Source organism: Oncorhynchus masou, chromosome 23, assembly GCF_036934945.1.
Source record: "Oncorhynchus masou masou isolate Uvic2021 chromosome 23, UVic_Omas_1.1, whole genome shotgun sequence".
Classification (NCBI taxonomy): domain Eukaryota; kingdom Metazoa; phylum Chordata; class Actinopteri; order Salmoniformes; family Salmonidae; genus Oncorhynchus; species Oncorhynchus masou.
The window spans coordinates 47,156,327-47,171,478 of NC_088234.1; the positions used below are offsets into that span (position 1 = coordinate 47,156,327).

The 15,152-nt window shown below is 44.6% G+C and overlaps 1 protein-coding gene across 6 annotated transcripts in view; it reads right to left on the minus strand.

Annotated features, from left to right (window-relative positions):
• The window catches only part of usp54a (ubiquitin specific peptidase 54a), a 113,332-nt gene that overhangs the window by 17,509 nt on the left and 80,671 nt on the right, over window positions 1-15,152 (minus strand). For all 6 annotated transcript variants that reach the window (XM_064932283.1, XM_064932284.1, XM_064932282.1 and 3 more), the window contains 7 exons: window positions 12,495-12,629; window positions 9,699-9,812; window positions 9,418-9,500; window positions 7,171-7,276; window positions 4,314-4,460; window positions 3,612-3,761; window positions 3-171 (listed from right to left, as the gene is read on the minus strand). In XM_064932283.1, coding sequence (XP_064788355.1) covers window positions 3-171; window positions 3,612-3,761; window positions 4,314-4,460; window positions 7,171-7,276; window positions 9,418-9,500; window positions 9,699-9,812; window positions 12,495-12,629 — 904 coding nt within the window. The remainder of the gene's footprint in view (window positions 1-2; window positions 172-3,611; window positions 3,762-4,313; window positions 4,461-7,170; window positions 7,277-9,417; window positions 9,501-9,698; window positions 9,813-12,494; window positions 12,630-15,152) is intronic.

Sequence of the window (15,152 nt, forward strand, 5' to 3'; positions counted from 1 at the left end):
ACCTGAGTCCTCGCTGTCGTAGTAAGCCTTGTTGAAGTGGTGCAGGTCCAGGCGGGAGGGTAAGTCCTGCACTGACACGGGCGTCCCCCGGGGGTCAGCGTAGAGCAGTAGCAGGGGTTGATAGTGGCCCTTGATGCAACGCGACACCACGTCCTTCCACTTGGGCCCGATCTACCAGGAAGAGAGGAAAGCGCTGTCACAACTTTCCAGGGAATTCAAAATAAAGGTGTTTAGATATGAGTACTCAGTCCATCCCTGATGTGAATCTCAAACTGTTGGGACAGAGAAACATCCAGAAAAATACACACAGAGCAATGCAAGTGAGCTCACATAAGAATGAGAGTTAGTCAAATAAAACATTTAAGGTACAATATTTACTGGATAACATGAACTGACTGTAAGCGCCAGATGGGCAAGAACCAACAGTCACCAGGGAAGTTGTTATCAAGCAAAGTCTTTCCCTCCATTTTCCAACCCTGTCTTACCTCAACCTGGTTTTCCCAACGCACGAGCGTGTTTGAAAGTCTAAATGTGTGTGTGTGTGTCTACAGTGGTGGACGCTGTGCTCTGGCTCTCTATTGGCCACACCCTCCTGTCCAGCTGGCCAGATAAACAATGGAGGGATATCCACTGTTTCAGGCCACTTTTGTTCAAACCCTCACTGGCTCACATGCCGGCTTTAAAGACACACAGAGGCAGACAGGGAGAGAGAGACAGGGAGAGAGACACAGGGAGAGAGAGACAGGGAGAGAGAGACAGAAAGAGAGAGAGAGAAAGAGAGAGAGACAGGGAGAGAGAGAGACAGGGAGAGAGAGAGAGAGAGACAGGGAGAGAGAGAGAGACAGGGAGAGAGAGAGAGAGAGAGAGAGAGTGCGAGAGTGCGCTACTTTGTGTCCAACTGTCCAGGAGTAAACGAACAGCACAGCCATTATGAGACTAAAGCAATGATAAGATAAGAGAGAAGAGAAGGGAGAGGGGAGAGAAAGGAGGGGGAAAGAGTGGAGAAGATAGAGGAGGGGGAAAAGGGAAGAAGGGATGTCAGGAAGGAGATGAGAGACCCTGACCGGGGGGGGGGGGTTGAGAGAGATACACCACAGCTGGCCAGGCGTGTGGAACTAACTAACTAACGCCTCTGCTCGTTGCTCACACACCAAGTCACACTAGGAGATGGGACCTGACCTGGAACTGCAGGAGAAGCCAATCAGAAATCACACCCATGACTGCTCACAACACAGCTGAAGTGTGAACCGCCAATCAGAGTTCATCCAGTTGACCTCATGTGACAGGCTTTGGGGTCCTCAGAAACTCTGCAGACCTCTCTTTGTCCACGATAAAGACTGTGGCAGGTTACATGTTTCTTTGCATGAATAACTGTACATACATGTTGATTGTTGTTTATATTGTAATTTTCGTATGGTGTGAATATCCACCGTAGGATAATAAAGTTGACTAAGGGCAATTCCATGGTAACGGAATTACGCTGAGATTTTTCACTATAAAATCTATACTAAACAAAAAGCATTGATTTCAAAGTTTAACAAACCGCGGAGAACTATGCATAAGGACTACTTTTAACAATTTCCACTGAACATTTGACAAAAACCCATTTACAGGAAGAGCTGTGCAGATACAAAGTTTTGTAACAGAATAAAACTGAGGGAGATTTACAGTAATTCTGTTACCAAACTTTGCATCTGCACAGTTTTACTGGTAAATGTTTGTTTTTTTAACTGTGTAAACTGTTTAAAAGCAGTCTCAGCGTAATTCCGTTATCGTGGAATTTCCCTTAAACTAAACTACCTCTATGACAACCATCCCTCCTTTGGCTGTCATGACAACACAGGCTATGTCACATATAAAAATGGAGTAAAAACACCCCCAGCTTGTTAGTGAGTCAATATGAAACTAATGGTGCTGTGGGTGGTGAAATGAGAGAGAGAGAGAGAGAGAGAGAGAGAGAGACACACACAGAGAGAGAGCGAGAGACACAGAGAGAGAGAGCGAGACACAGAGAGAGACACAGAGAGACACAGAGAGAGACAGAGAGAGAGAGAGCTTAGAATAGGGCCAATTGGCCAGGCCACTGTTTTGCAATGAAAGAAAACAGGTATTTCGCTGTTAAAACATGAATATCCTCTCCATCTTGACACAGCAACGTGAAAGAGAGAGACAGAGACATTAACATATAAGATGGAGGACTCATATCTGAGAGGATTCCTGGAAAAAACACTTTTATGTCACAGTAACATCACCCAAGTGAGGAGCACAGCACAGCCAAACATAGCTTGTAAGATTTTTAAATACAAACATACCAGGAGAATACAACACAGAACTACAACTACACAGTAAAAAATGTTTTTAAATACATTCACACAGAGTAAAGATGGGCATTTGACATTTTATGACTGTTTGAGTACTCAAAATACATTTTTAGAAGACAGGAGTGCACTGGAATGAAAAAAGCTGCGAGTGTGAAGTGATGCACACCTTGAATCTGGAACAGTCATTTTCAAAAAGGGATCATTTGAAACAGGGCTCAATTTGAGGGGGAGAAAAGAAGAAAAAATTCTGGGTTACAAAAATAAACCTTCTTTTCGATATGCATACGTTCGATTTAGTTTATTCTGCCTGTTCTTTGGAATTGTCTAACTAGATCAACAAATCCACATTGAACACTGTATGGTGATGAATTACAGCCATGGCATCTGTTTGGTGACTTAGACCTGTGCTTAATGATTCTGAGGAACATTTATTTATTTGATTTAACCTTTAATTAACTAGGCAACCCAGTTAAGAATAATGACGGCCGACCCCGGCCAAACCCTAACCCGGGCGACGCCGGGCCGATTGTGTGCCTCACTATGGGACTCCCAATCACGGCCGGCTGTGATACCGCCTGGAGTCAAACCAGGGTCTCTAGTGATGCTTCTAGCACTGAGATGCAGTGCCTTAGACCGCTGAGCCACTTGGGAGCCCAAAAATATGCCCTTTGTCTTTATCAAACTAATGGTTTTGCAAATTTTCAGTGTGGAACCTGTCTATATTTAGTGGGGCTAACCAACTAAATGGCAGTTCGCAAAGTAGCCGAAGCGGAAAATAGACAGGACGCAAATGATTTAAAAACAGAAGCTCGTTGTCGGGAACACATATTTTCCTACTTCAATCAACCACTCCAATTTGAATTGAAGATAAAACTGTCATCATTTGGCAAGGAATGTAGTTTGTGTATGCTATTAGTTAGATACGTTTTTATAGGTATTTATTTCTGTTGGCCTAACAGGAGCTTGTGTGCTCACTCAGCAGGTGTGAACAGGCAATTTTACTTCCCGTTCAGGCAGCCACAAAGCACATTCCACCAAATAGTTTTACAGTATTTGAAAATGATTTGATCTCTGGTTAAAGATTGAGCTTTGACGTCTGTTCGAGTACTCGATTACTCATGCCAATGCCTAACACAGAGTAGGTCAAAGTTGCCCCTGACCACTGACACAGGGTCAGATATTTTGTCATCATAATGGTTATGGCTAGGGTTAAAGTAATCCTAGATCTGTGGATACGGCCAACATCTGGAGCCATTCACCCGGGTCGATTTGGTCATTTTTGTTTTTTACCTCTTTGACATGTGCGTCGTCAAAGTACATCCACTTGCGTATCTTGGTCTGGAAGAAGAAGGTGGAGTAGTGCTTGCCGTAGTAACACACCATGCCCACCAGGTAGAGCTCTGCCTGCTTGGCTTTGTCATCAGTCACTCTGTAGAAGAGCTGTGAGGCACAGGGAGAGGACAGGTTGATGCACTCGTATTCAGCCCCATAAGGAAATTCAAAACACACTGTACTCCAATACTGTACATCAAAAACATATGTGGGTTAATGTCATTTTTCCTGGTCAAGTCACAAGGTCAGTAACAAATTAGGCCCTTATAGTAAATATAATGCATAATATATTTTGCCTGTCATACATTTACATCAACTGAGGCCCAGGGTGTCCAAACAGACATCAGGAATGTTGGTATCAGATCACAACAACAACTCTCCAGAGGTTCTCAAAGGTTAGCTCGCTTTTCCAGCCGGTAAACACCATGAAAGATTCAATAGAGATGGGAGAGGGTGCCTGACTTGTGTGTTTACCACTGAGTCAGAGTATAGAGACATCGGACTTCTTTTACCCACTCTGGTGTTAGACACATTACAGCACATGCAAACCCAGAACAGCCTAACCCTGTGGCGTCTTGTAAAGGAAACTGTAAGAGTGTGTGTGTGTGTGTGTGTGTGTGTGTGTGTGTGTGTGTGTGTGTGTGTGTGTGTGTGCCTTACATCCCCCAGGCGCAGGCAGGTGCCCAAGCTGTGGATGACGTCCTCTGCCAGATCTGAGTGGTCAGAGTCCCACACCAGACCTATGGTGATGATCTCTGGAGAGTTCATCAGCACCCGACGGATACGCAGCTTCTCCCCACAGTTACTCTGAAGCGGGGAGGGAGGGAGAAAGAGAGGAGGGAAGGAGGAGAGAGAGGGAAGAAGAGTCCGCGTGAAGAGGAGGTGGGAGAAGAAAGGTAGAGGGCAAGAGATGGAGTGGGAGAGGCAGACGGTAAATTGAGCGTAATAAATCAAACATAAACACAAAATCCTCTAACAAACAAAGAAATCCTAAAGCAAAGTCTACCATGACTCATTACGTACTGAGTGGACAGAGATCGTTATCCATTCAGCTAGTTCAGCGTTGACAATGGTTCATTTCAAGGCAGCACTCGCAGTGAGCTGTGTCTGAAAAGGTCAGCTGGCTCTAGGCCAAGTCCTGACAATGACATCCCCCAATTCAAGTGTCACTTCTATGCCTGTCACAGAGAGCCAAACGTCCTTTACACTGGGTCCAGCAGCATGTGGAGTTCCTAAAGAGAAGGTTTACCACAGGATTCCTTTCATAGAGCTGATACGGGCCAGAGCGGTGTGTGTATGTGTGTGTGTGTGTGCGTTTGTATGCGTTTATTTGCGTGGGAGAGGGACGCATGTCACCGCACGCACCTGCCATCTTGACCTCGTTTCCCAGAAGTGAGGCTGGAAACAGGCAGGCGGAAGGCCCCCTGAAGGCAGCGACTGTGCACACGCCAAATTTGCCATAAACAGAGGAGACTTTCTCACAGCACACGAGAGCACTGGGGTTTCTCACACACAGACCAGCGAGCCTCAGAGTCAGCCAATACAGTTCTGAAAAATGTCTTTAATTGTACAACATTGTGGGAGCTCGTTAGATATATGTAGACTCTAGTGTTCACCTTACGGGACTTTAGAGGCTTTAATGTTTGATAAGGCAAAGCTGGGAGGAAGTACCAGAATAATAGGAATAATGTTTGACTTCATGTGGTTGAAATGTTCAAAGCTAATACTTTGAGCTGCTCATGTTGAGCCCCCCCCTGGTCCTTTCAGTTCACTGTCTAACCCAGAGATGTTACAGTCGGAGCACTGAGGACTGTGTGCTTGGCTGACCTCCGAATGTTGTTTTACTGCCACTCTAGAAGCCATGGAGTTCCGCTGAACCAGTCGGCCCACACTCAATTACAAGCTTCAGTTAGATTGTGTGTCTGAGCATGCATATGTGTGAGAGTACAGTTATTTTCATTAACTGAATAATCACCCAAAAAGGTGGCTACAAGAAATTAATAATTAGACCATTTTCACCACCATGAGCAATAATATGTGGTGAATATAAATGCAATATAGACTGAACAAAAATATAAAGGCAACATGCAACAAATTTCAAAGATTTGACTGAGTTACAGTTCATATAAGGAAATTAGTCAATTGAAATAAATGCATTAGGCCCTAATCTATGGATTTCACATGACTCGGAATATAGATATGCATCTGTTGGTCACAGATACCTAAAAACAAAAGGTAGGGGCGTGGATTAGAAAACCAGTCAGTATCTGGTGTGACCACCATTTGCCTCATGCAGCACGACACATCTTCTTCGCATAGAGTTCATCAGGTTGTTGATTGTGGCCTGTGGAATGTTGTCCCACTCCTCTTCAATGGCTGTGTGAAGTTGCTAGATATTGGCGGGAACTGGCATAAGTTGTCGGACACGTCAATCCAGAGCATCCCAAACCTGCTCAATAGGTGACATGTCTGGTGAGTATGCAGACCATTGAAGAACTCAGCTTCCAGGAAATGTGTACAGATCTTTCCAACATTGGGCCGTCTATTATCATGCTGAAACATGAGGTGATGGTGGCAGATGAATGGCCACAATGGACCACAGGGTCTCCTCACGTATCTCAATAAAATGCAATTGTGTTCATTGTCCATAGCTTGTGCCTGCCCATACCATAACCCCACCACCAACATAGGGCACTCTGTTCACAACATTGACATCAGAAAACCGCTCGCCCACATGAGGCCATACACGTGGTCTGCAGTTGTGAGGCTGGTTGGACATACTGCCAAATTCTCCAAAATTATGTTGGAGGCGGCTTAAGATAGAGAAATTACTATTACATTCTCTGGCAACAGCTCTGGTGGACATTCCTGCAGTCAGCATGCCAATTGCACGCTCCCTCAAAACTTGAGGCATCTGTGGCATTGTGTTGTGTGTTAAAACTGCACATTTTAAAGTGGACTTTTATAGTCCCCAGCACAAGGTGCACCTGTGTAATGAGCATGATGTTTAATAATCAGCTTCTTGATATGCCACACCAGTCAGGTGGATGGATTATCTTGGCAAAGGAGAAATGCTCACTATAACAGGGATGTGAGAAATAAGCTTTTATTTCAGCTCATGAAACATGGGACAAAAAATGCACATGTTTTGTGTTTATATATTTGTTCATTGTAGAATTCTGTCACATTCATGTTTTTGCAAATTGCATGACATGCATGTCCATGTGAACTTGCGACTGTAACTACAACGACACTCTCGCACTGACACGTTTAGGTGGCTACTGACAGAATGTAAGAGACTTGATGCCTGTCCAGTTCATCCAATCAGCACATGTAAGAAAAGCGTGATTGGCTCGCAGAATGGGCTATTTCTATACCCAGGGCCAGTGGCCCGGTACCAGTCCGGAGCCCGGTGGCTGGGAAACACTGGTCTATGGTATGGTAAAGTAAAGTGTGCTAGTATAATCACGCCTAGGATGAACCTCATAGGTCACGATATCGCCTTTGCAAAACTCACCGGACAGTTGCGTAGGTCTCCCACAGTGCTAGCGTTGCGGAGCAACTCTCCAAACATGTCTGGTGTGGGCTTGTCTCTGCACTCCAACATCCTCACCGCCTGGTTACTGTAGCAGAAACACAGAACACTGACACTCAGACATCGACAGTATGAGACGAGACTCACTCAGACATCTAGTCCTTGCAACATCGGGGTTGTGGGTGTGAGTCACGGGCCACATATACCGAGTGTGTTAAATGTAAGTCACTTTTCGATTAAAAAAAAACACTTTTCAATAAAGACATCGTACTACAAGACAGACAATACAGCCACAGCCTTAACACGGGTGCTACTGTTCATGTGAGACAGCACTGCCCTCCACTGCAGAGCACTCATCTACAAGGTGACTCTTTGTCCCCTTCCCATTCTCTCCAGGTCCCTGGGGAGATCTCTCCACCTATAGAGGTGCACACCTCAAAGACGCTCCAGGGTTACACTGTAGCTGTGCTCTGTGCTCTGGTGCAGGAGAGATGACTAGGTCTCAGGAGACAGACCTTTGTTATTGGCAAACAAACCGTTGTCAGGATATAACACACTCCTATGTGGGGTTCGTGGAGAGTGTGTTTGTGTATGTGTGTGTTTCTCTAAGACAGAGAGAGAGAGAGAGAGAGAGAGAGAGAGAGAGAGAGGCTTGTGTTGGGGGATTTTGGGCTTATATCTGGGCCAGAACAGTGTTCAAGAATCAGATAGAGCCCATACAGAACAAATACCAGACTGATCTCATGAAATATGAATGGAGACATTTCATAATTTTTGCATAAGGAGTTTGCTCATAGCATAACAAGCCCTCTGGGTTGACTGGCTACAGCACACAGCTGGAGACGTAGGCGGGCGGGCGGGCAGCCCCTGGCTCACTACAGCTAGTCTGTAGCCTAACGGCGGGATGATCCTCCTCCCACAGCCCAGAGAGGTGTTGCTGACAGCTCCTAACCCCAAGAATAAAGGAGCTATTACCCATTCCTAGGTGACCTGATATCCAACCTAGCGTGTTAATTCTATTTAGCAGAGGGCCAAAATAGAGTACATTTTCTGCTCTGCTCAGCGTAAAAGAGACTGAAAAAGGCTTTTCATTCTATTGTCTATTTATGAAGTAAAAGGAGCATATTTCAATTGGAGGGCAGTGCCCTTAAGGGCAGTGCCCCTTAAGTGCAGTGCCCCTATGTATGGTGTTAGTTAATTAACTGCATGGTTTTTCATATCTACCCAGACAAGTTAGAACTAATCAGAACTTGTTGGAGCCCGCCAGAACCCCTGAAAACAAATGTGAACATTAGTCAGAACACTAGTTAGTACCAGTCAGAACACTAGTTAGTACCAGTCAGAGCTAGTGACTCCCAGTCAGAACAGTCAGAAAACTAGTTAGTACCAGTCAGAGCTAGTTAGTCCCAGTCAGAACACTAGTTAGTACGAGTCAGAACACTCGTTAGTACCAGTCAGAACACTAGTTAGTACCAGTCAGAACACTCGTTAGTACCAGTCAGAACACTCGTTAGTACCAGTCAGAACACTAGTCAGTCCAAGTCAGAACACTCGTTAGTACCAGTCAGAACACTAGTTAGTACCAGTCAGAGCTAGTCACTCTCAGTCAGAACACTAGTTAGTACCAGTCAGAACACTCGTTAGTACCAGTCAGAACACTAGTTACTACCAGTCAGAACACTAGTCAGTCCCAGGCAGAACACTAGTCAGTACCAGTCAGAACACTAGTCAGTACCAGTCAGAACACTAGTCAGTCCCAGTCAGAACACTAGTCAGTCCCAGTCAGAACACTAGTCAGTCCCAGTCAGAACACTTGTTAGTACCAGTCAGAACACTAGTTCGTACCAGTCAGAACTAGTCAATCCCAGTCAGAACACTAGTTCGTACCAGTCAGAGCTAGTCAATCCCAGTCAGAACACTAGATAGTACCAGTCAGAGCTAGTCGGTCCCAGTCAGAACACTAGTTAGTACCTGTCAGAGCTAGTTAGTCCCAGTCAGAACACTAGTTAGTACCAGTCAGAACACTCGTTAGTACCAGTCAGGACACTAGTTAGTACCAGTCAGAACACTAGTCAGTCCCAGTCAGAACACTCGTTAGTACCAGTCAGAACACTCGTTAGTACCAGTCAGAACACTCGTTAGTACCAGTCAGAACACTCGTTAGTACCAGTCAGAGCTAGTTAGTCCCAGTCGGCTCAGTGCTGTTTCCCCAGTCAGAGGGTTACTTACCAGAGGGAGGTGGTGGAGATGTAGTGCACCATCTGAATAAAGGGCAGTGGGTCAGAGGAGGCCCCACAGCTGCTACACACACACTGCAAACACACACACACACATCAAGTTACGCGACTATGATAAGCAGAGATGGCTTCACTTCAGTTAATTACAATAATTAAAAGAGAAATGGATGGAAATGGATGCAATTCTGATATTAAAAATGTTTTGATTGACTGTGATAATATAAAGCATTTACTTAGGCTTGTATTTGTACTGATGCTTGTGTTTGTGCTCACCTGTTCGAAGAGTGTCATGGCAAACTTCTGGTGTGGGATGCAGTGCTTGGCTGTGCAGATGTCCTCTTTGGTCTCGTCTGAGATGTGGAAATGGATCCGCATTAGAATATTCTCCTGTGGGGGCAACAGGTAGAGACAGTCACGTTAGCGTTATGCCCGTTTTTGTGTGTGTGTGTGTAATTGTGCATGTACGCAAGTGTGTGTGTGCTTGTCCACATACACGTTTTTACTTAATCACATGACTACGTCATGACAAAACCAACACACAAAGAAAATGTCCTTTTGAAAGAATCTTGAGAAAACCTCTATCACTGAAGTCCAGTGAATCACAGAGGCTGTGGTCGGTTATACTGGGATAATTTACTGGTTGATTGATCACTCTAACTGCAGACAGGAGCCCTCTGGGCGGTGGGATGACAGCAGAGTTCTACAGCACCGCAGAGAGAGGGTCTCCACGGGGAGGGTCCAGTGTACAGTTAGCATCTGCTCCGCACCCACCATCTCACTGCCTCCGGACTGCAGCCGCAGCCAAGCACCTCGAATAATACACATTCAAAAACCCACCCAAGTTGCAGTTTTTGTATGTTCCTGGTTGTCAGCAGAACACAAGGGCTGCTAAACAAACAGAAGTGGGGGAGAGAGGAAAGATAGGAAAGAAGGAAGAGAGGTGGAGAGGAGAGAACAAGCCCAGATAGAGATACAGGGTAAGGAACAATCCTCTGGCTGGCTGACCAATGCCGTTGCTTATAAGATTAGCTGGTAAGGAGGAAATAAATGATTCTTCACAATCATGCACCTCTGAGAGGGGAGAAGGAGTGACGTCCAGAGGAGGAGAGCAGGCTCGTTGGTTTCTTTGTGGTAGTTTAGAGACCAGGTGGACTTACTGTCGGTGGGATCAGGAAAAGGCCCTGTACAGAACTCTGCACTACAGCTTCCCAAAGTGAAAAACACTTCTCAATCTTTCCTTTGTTCTCCCAAAGAAAATTGTGACTGTCACTGTTTTGTAAATGTTATGCCACTGCAAATGTCTGGTTTCAACATACAGCATTTAGCTATGAGATCCCTTTTAGCTGATCTCTTAGCTCTTCTGTTTTTACATACAGTTGAAGTCGGAAGTTTACATACACCTTAGCCAAATACATTTAAACACAGTTCTTCACAATTCCTGACATTTAATCCTAGTAAAAATTCCCTGTCTTAGGTCAGTTAGGATCACCACTTTATTTTAAGAATGTGAAATGTTAGAATAATAGCAGAGAGAATTATTTATTTCAGCTTTTAGTTCTTTCATCACATTCCCAGTGGGTCAGAAGTTTGCATTCGCTCAATTAGTATTTGGTAGCATTACCTTTAAATTGTTTAACTTGGGTCAAACGTTTCAGGTAGCCTTCCACAAGCTTCCCACAATAAGTTGGGTGAATTTTGGCCCATTCCTCCTGACAGAGCTGGTGGAACTGAGTCAGGTTTGTAGGCCTCCTTGCTCGCACACGTTTTTTTCAGTTCTGCCCACAAATGTTCTATAGGATTGAGGTCAGGGCTTTGTAATGACCACTCCAATACCTTGACTATGTTGTCCTTAAGCCATTTTGCCACAACTTTGGAAGTATGCTTGGGGTCATTGTCCATTTGGAAGACCCATTTGCGACCAAGCTTTAACTTCCTGACTGATGTCTTGAGATGTTGCTTCAATATATCCACATCATTTTCCTTCCTTAAGATGCCATCTTTTTTGTGAGTGGCACCAGTCCCACCTGCGGAAAAGCACCGCCACAACAGGATGCTGCCACCCCCGTTCTTCACGGTTGGGATGTGTTCTTCGGCTTGCAAGCCTTCCCCTTTTTCCTCCAAACATAGCGATGGTCATTATGGCCAAACAGTTTTACTTTTGTTTCATCAGACCAGAGAACATTTCTCCAAAAAGTACAATCTTGTCCCCATGTGCAGTTGCAAACCGTAGTCTGGCTTTTTTTATGGCGGTTTTTGAGCAGTGGCTTCTTCCTTGCTGAGCGGCCGTTCAGGTTATGTCGATATAAGATTCGTTTTTACTGTGGATATAGATACTTTTGTACCTGTTTCCTCCAGCATCTTCACAGGGTCCTTTGCTGTTGTTATGGGATTGATTTGCACTTTTCGCACCAAAGTACGTTCATCTCTAGGAGACAGAACGCATCTCCTTCCTGAGCAGTATGACGGCTACGTGGTCCCATGGGGTTTATACTTGCGTACTATTGTTTGTACAGATGAACGTGGTACCTTCAGGCATTTGGAAATTGCTCCCAAGGATGAACCAGACTTGTGGAAGTATACAATTTTTTTCTGAGGTCTTGGCTGATTTCTTTTGATTTTCCCATGATGTCAAGCAAGGAGGCACTGAGTTTGAAGGTAGGCCTTGAAATACATCCATAGGTACACCTCCAATTGACTCAAATATTGTCAATTAGCCTATCAGAAGCTTCTAAAGCCATGACGTCATTTTCTGGAATTTTCCAAGCTGTTTAAAGGCACAGTCAATTTAGTGTATGTAGACTATTGACTCACTGGAATTGTGATACAGTGAATTATAAGGGAAATAATCTGTCTGTAAACAATTGTTGGAAAAATAACTTGTGTCATGCACAAAGTAGATGTTAGTAGTTTTTATCAAGAAATTTGTGGAGTGTATATAAAAAAAATAAGCAGGAGTGGAAGAATGAAGGGTAATGTACGTGGAGAAGTGAGGGATAAGGTAAGTAAGTATGGAGGAATAAGGGAGGTGAGAGAGGAAGAGTGGAAGAGTGAGGGAGGGTTGTCACTTACGAAGCACTCTGCAGCGTCGTCCATGATGCCCAGCTGGAAGCGCTGTTCGTCCTGGAAGGTCTTGGCCAGGGCGCTGCGGAGCGCATCAGACGGCAACACCTTCTCACTGCTAAACTGGAATTGGGCAAAGATACTCTAGAAACAACAAGAAACACAATAACACAGCAGGGTCAGTAACATTAACTCTCTCTGGAGTTAAAAGGAATCGCACAAAGAAATTATAGGACAACCTGGCCTGATGACTACTTGCTGTCCCCAGTCCACCTGGTCGTGCTGCTACTCCAGTTTCAACTGTTCTGCCTGCGGCTATGGAATCCTGACCTGTTCACCGGACGTGCTACCTGTCCCAGACCTGCTGTTTTCAACTCTCTAGAGACTCTGAATGATAGGCTATGAAAAGCCAACTGACATTTACTCCTGAGGTGCTGACCTGTTGCAACCTCTACAACCACTGTGATTATTATAATTTGACCCTGCTGGTCATCTATGAAGATTTGAAAATCTTGGCCATGTTCTGTTATAATCTCCACCCGGCACAGCCAGAAAAGGACTGGCCACCCCTCATAGCCTTGTTCCTCTCAAGGTTTCTTCCTAGGTTCTGGCCTTTCTAGGGAGTTTTTCAGAGCCACCGTGCTTCTACACCTGCATTGCTTTTGGTTTGGGGTTTTCGGATGGGTTTCTGTACAGCACTTTGTGACATCAGCTGATGTAAGGAGGGCTTCTTGATTACATTTGATTGATTGATTGATAAATTCACAGGGTTCACATACAGTGCATTCGTAAAGTATTCAGACCGTTGACTTTTTCCACATTTTGTTACGTTACAGCCTTGTTCTAAGATTGATTAAATAAATAAGAATCATCACCAATCTACACACAATGCCCCATAATGAAAAACCGAAAAACACGTTTTTAGAATTTTTTCAAATGTATTCAATATAAAAAACAGAAATACCTTATTTGCATAAGTATTCAGACCCTTTGCTATGAGACTCGAAGCTGAGCTCAGGTGCATCCATTTTACATGGATCATCCTTGAGATTGTTCTACAACTTGAATGGAGTTCACCTGTGGTAAATTCAATTGATTGCACATGATTTGGAAAGGCACACCCCTGTCTATGTAAGGTCCCACAGTTGACATTGCATGTCTGAGCAAAGTCAAGCCATGAGGTTGAAGGAATTGTCCATAGAGCTCAGAGACAGGATTGTGTCGATGCACAGATCTGGGGAAGGGTACGGAAAAATGTCTGCAGCATTGAAGGTCCCGAAGAACACAGTGGCCTCCATCATTCTTAAATGGGAGAAGTTTGAATCCACCAAGACTCTTCCTAGAGCTGGCCGCCCGGCCAAACTGAGCAATCGGGGGATGGTCACTCTGACAGAGCTCCAGAGTTCCTCAGTGGAGATGGGAGAACCTTCCAGAAGGACAACCATCTCTGCAGCATTCCACCAATCAGGCCTTTATGGTAGAGTGCCTAGATGGAAGCAACTCCTCAGTAAAAGGCACTTGACAGCCCACTTGGAGTTTGCCAAAAGGCACCCAAAGGACTCTCAGACCATGAGAAACAAGATTCTCTGGTCTGATGAAACCAAGATTGAACTCTTTGGCCTGAATGCCAAGCGTCACGTCTGGAGGAAACCTGGCACCATCCCTCCGGTGAAGCATGGTGGTGAAAGCATCATGCTGTGGACATGTTTTTCAGTGACAGGGACTGGGAGACTAGTCAGGATAGAGGGAAAGATGAACACAGCAAAGTACATAGAGATCCATGATGACAACCTGCTCCAGGGCACCTCAGACTGGGGCGAAGGTTCACCTTCCAACAGGAGAACAACGAGGGAAAGGTGAACAGAGCAAAGTACAGAGAGATCCATGATGATGACGAGGTTCACCTTCCAACAGGACAACAACACTAAGCACACAGCCAAGACAACACAGTAGTGGCTTCGTGACAAGTCTCTTAATGGCCTTGAGTGGCCCAGCCAGAGCCCGGACTTGAACAGGATTGAACCAACCTGACAGAGCTTGAGAGGATCTGCAGAGAATAATGGGAGGAAGTCCCCAAATACAGGTGTGCCAATCTTGTAGCATCACCCAAGAATACTCGAGGCTGTAAATGCTGCCAAAGGTGCTTCGACAAAGTAAAGGGTCTGAATACTTGTGTAAATGTGATATCTTTCTAAATTTGCAAAACTGTCTAAAAAGCTTTTTTTGCTTTGTCATTGTGGGGTATTGTTGTTAGTAGATTGATGACGGTAAAAACAACAACTTCACAAATTTTAGAAGAAGGCTGTAATGTAATAAAATGTGGAACCGACTGCAACCGGAAGCTGGCAAATATCCTTCACATCAAGTTAACACTCACTTCCTATAGTGTTGTATAAAGTCTTCATCCTTAGAATAAATATACTGTTCCATGGAACATGGGATCAATTCCATGGGAAAGTCAATCTGACCATATACAAATAAAGTTTATTTCCGAATGAAACTACGTTCACATCTATCCTTAGGGTCTATAGGTTGGAGTTCAGGCTTTATTTGACCAGTTTAAGTAGGAAATTATATGCATTTTGTCCATTACAGAGTAGAATTCCAAGTCTCAAAAAAGGCTTTTCAGTCAAAAATATCTAATGGCCTTTAGAAGGGGCTCACGGA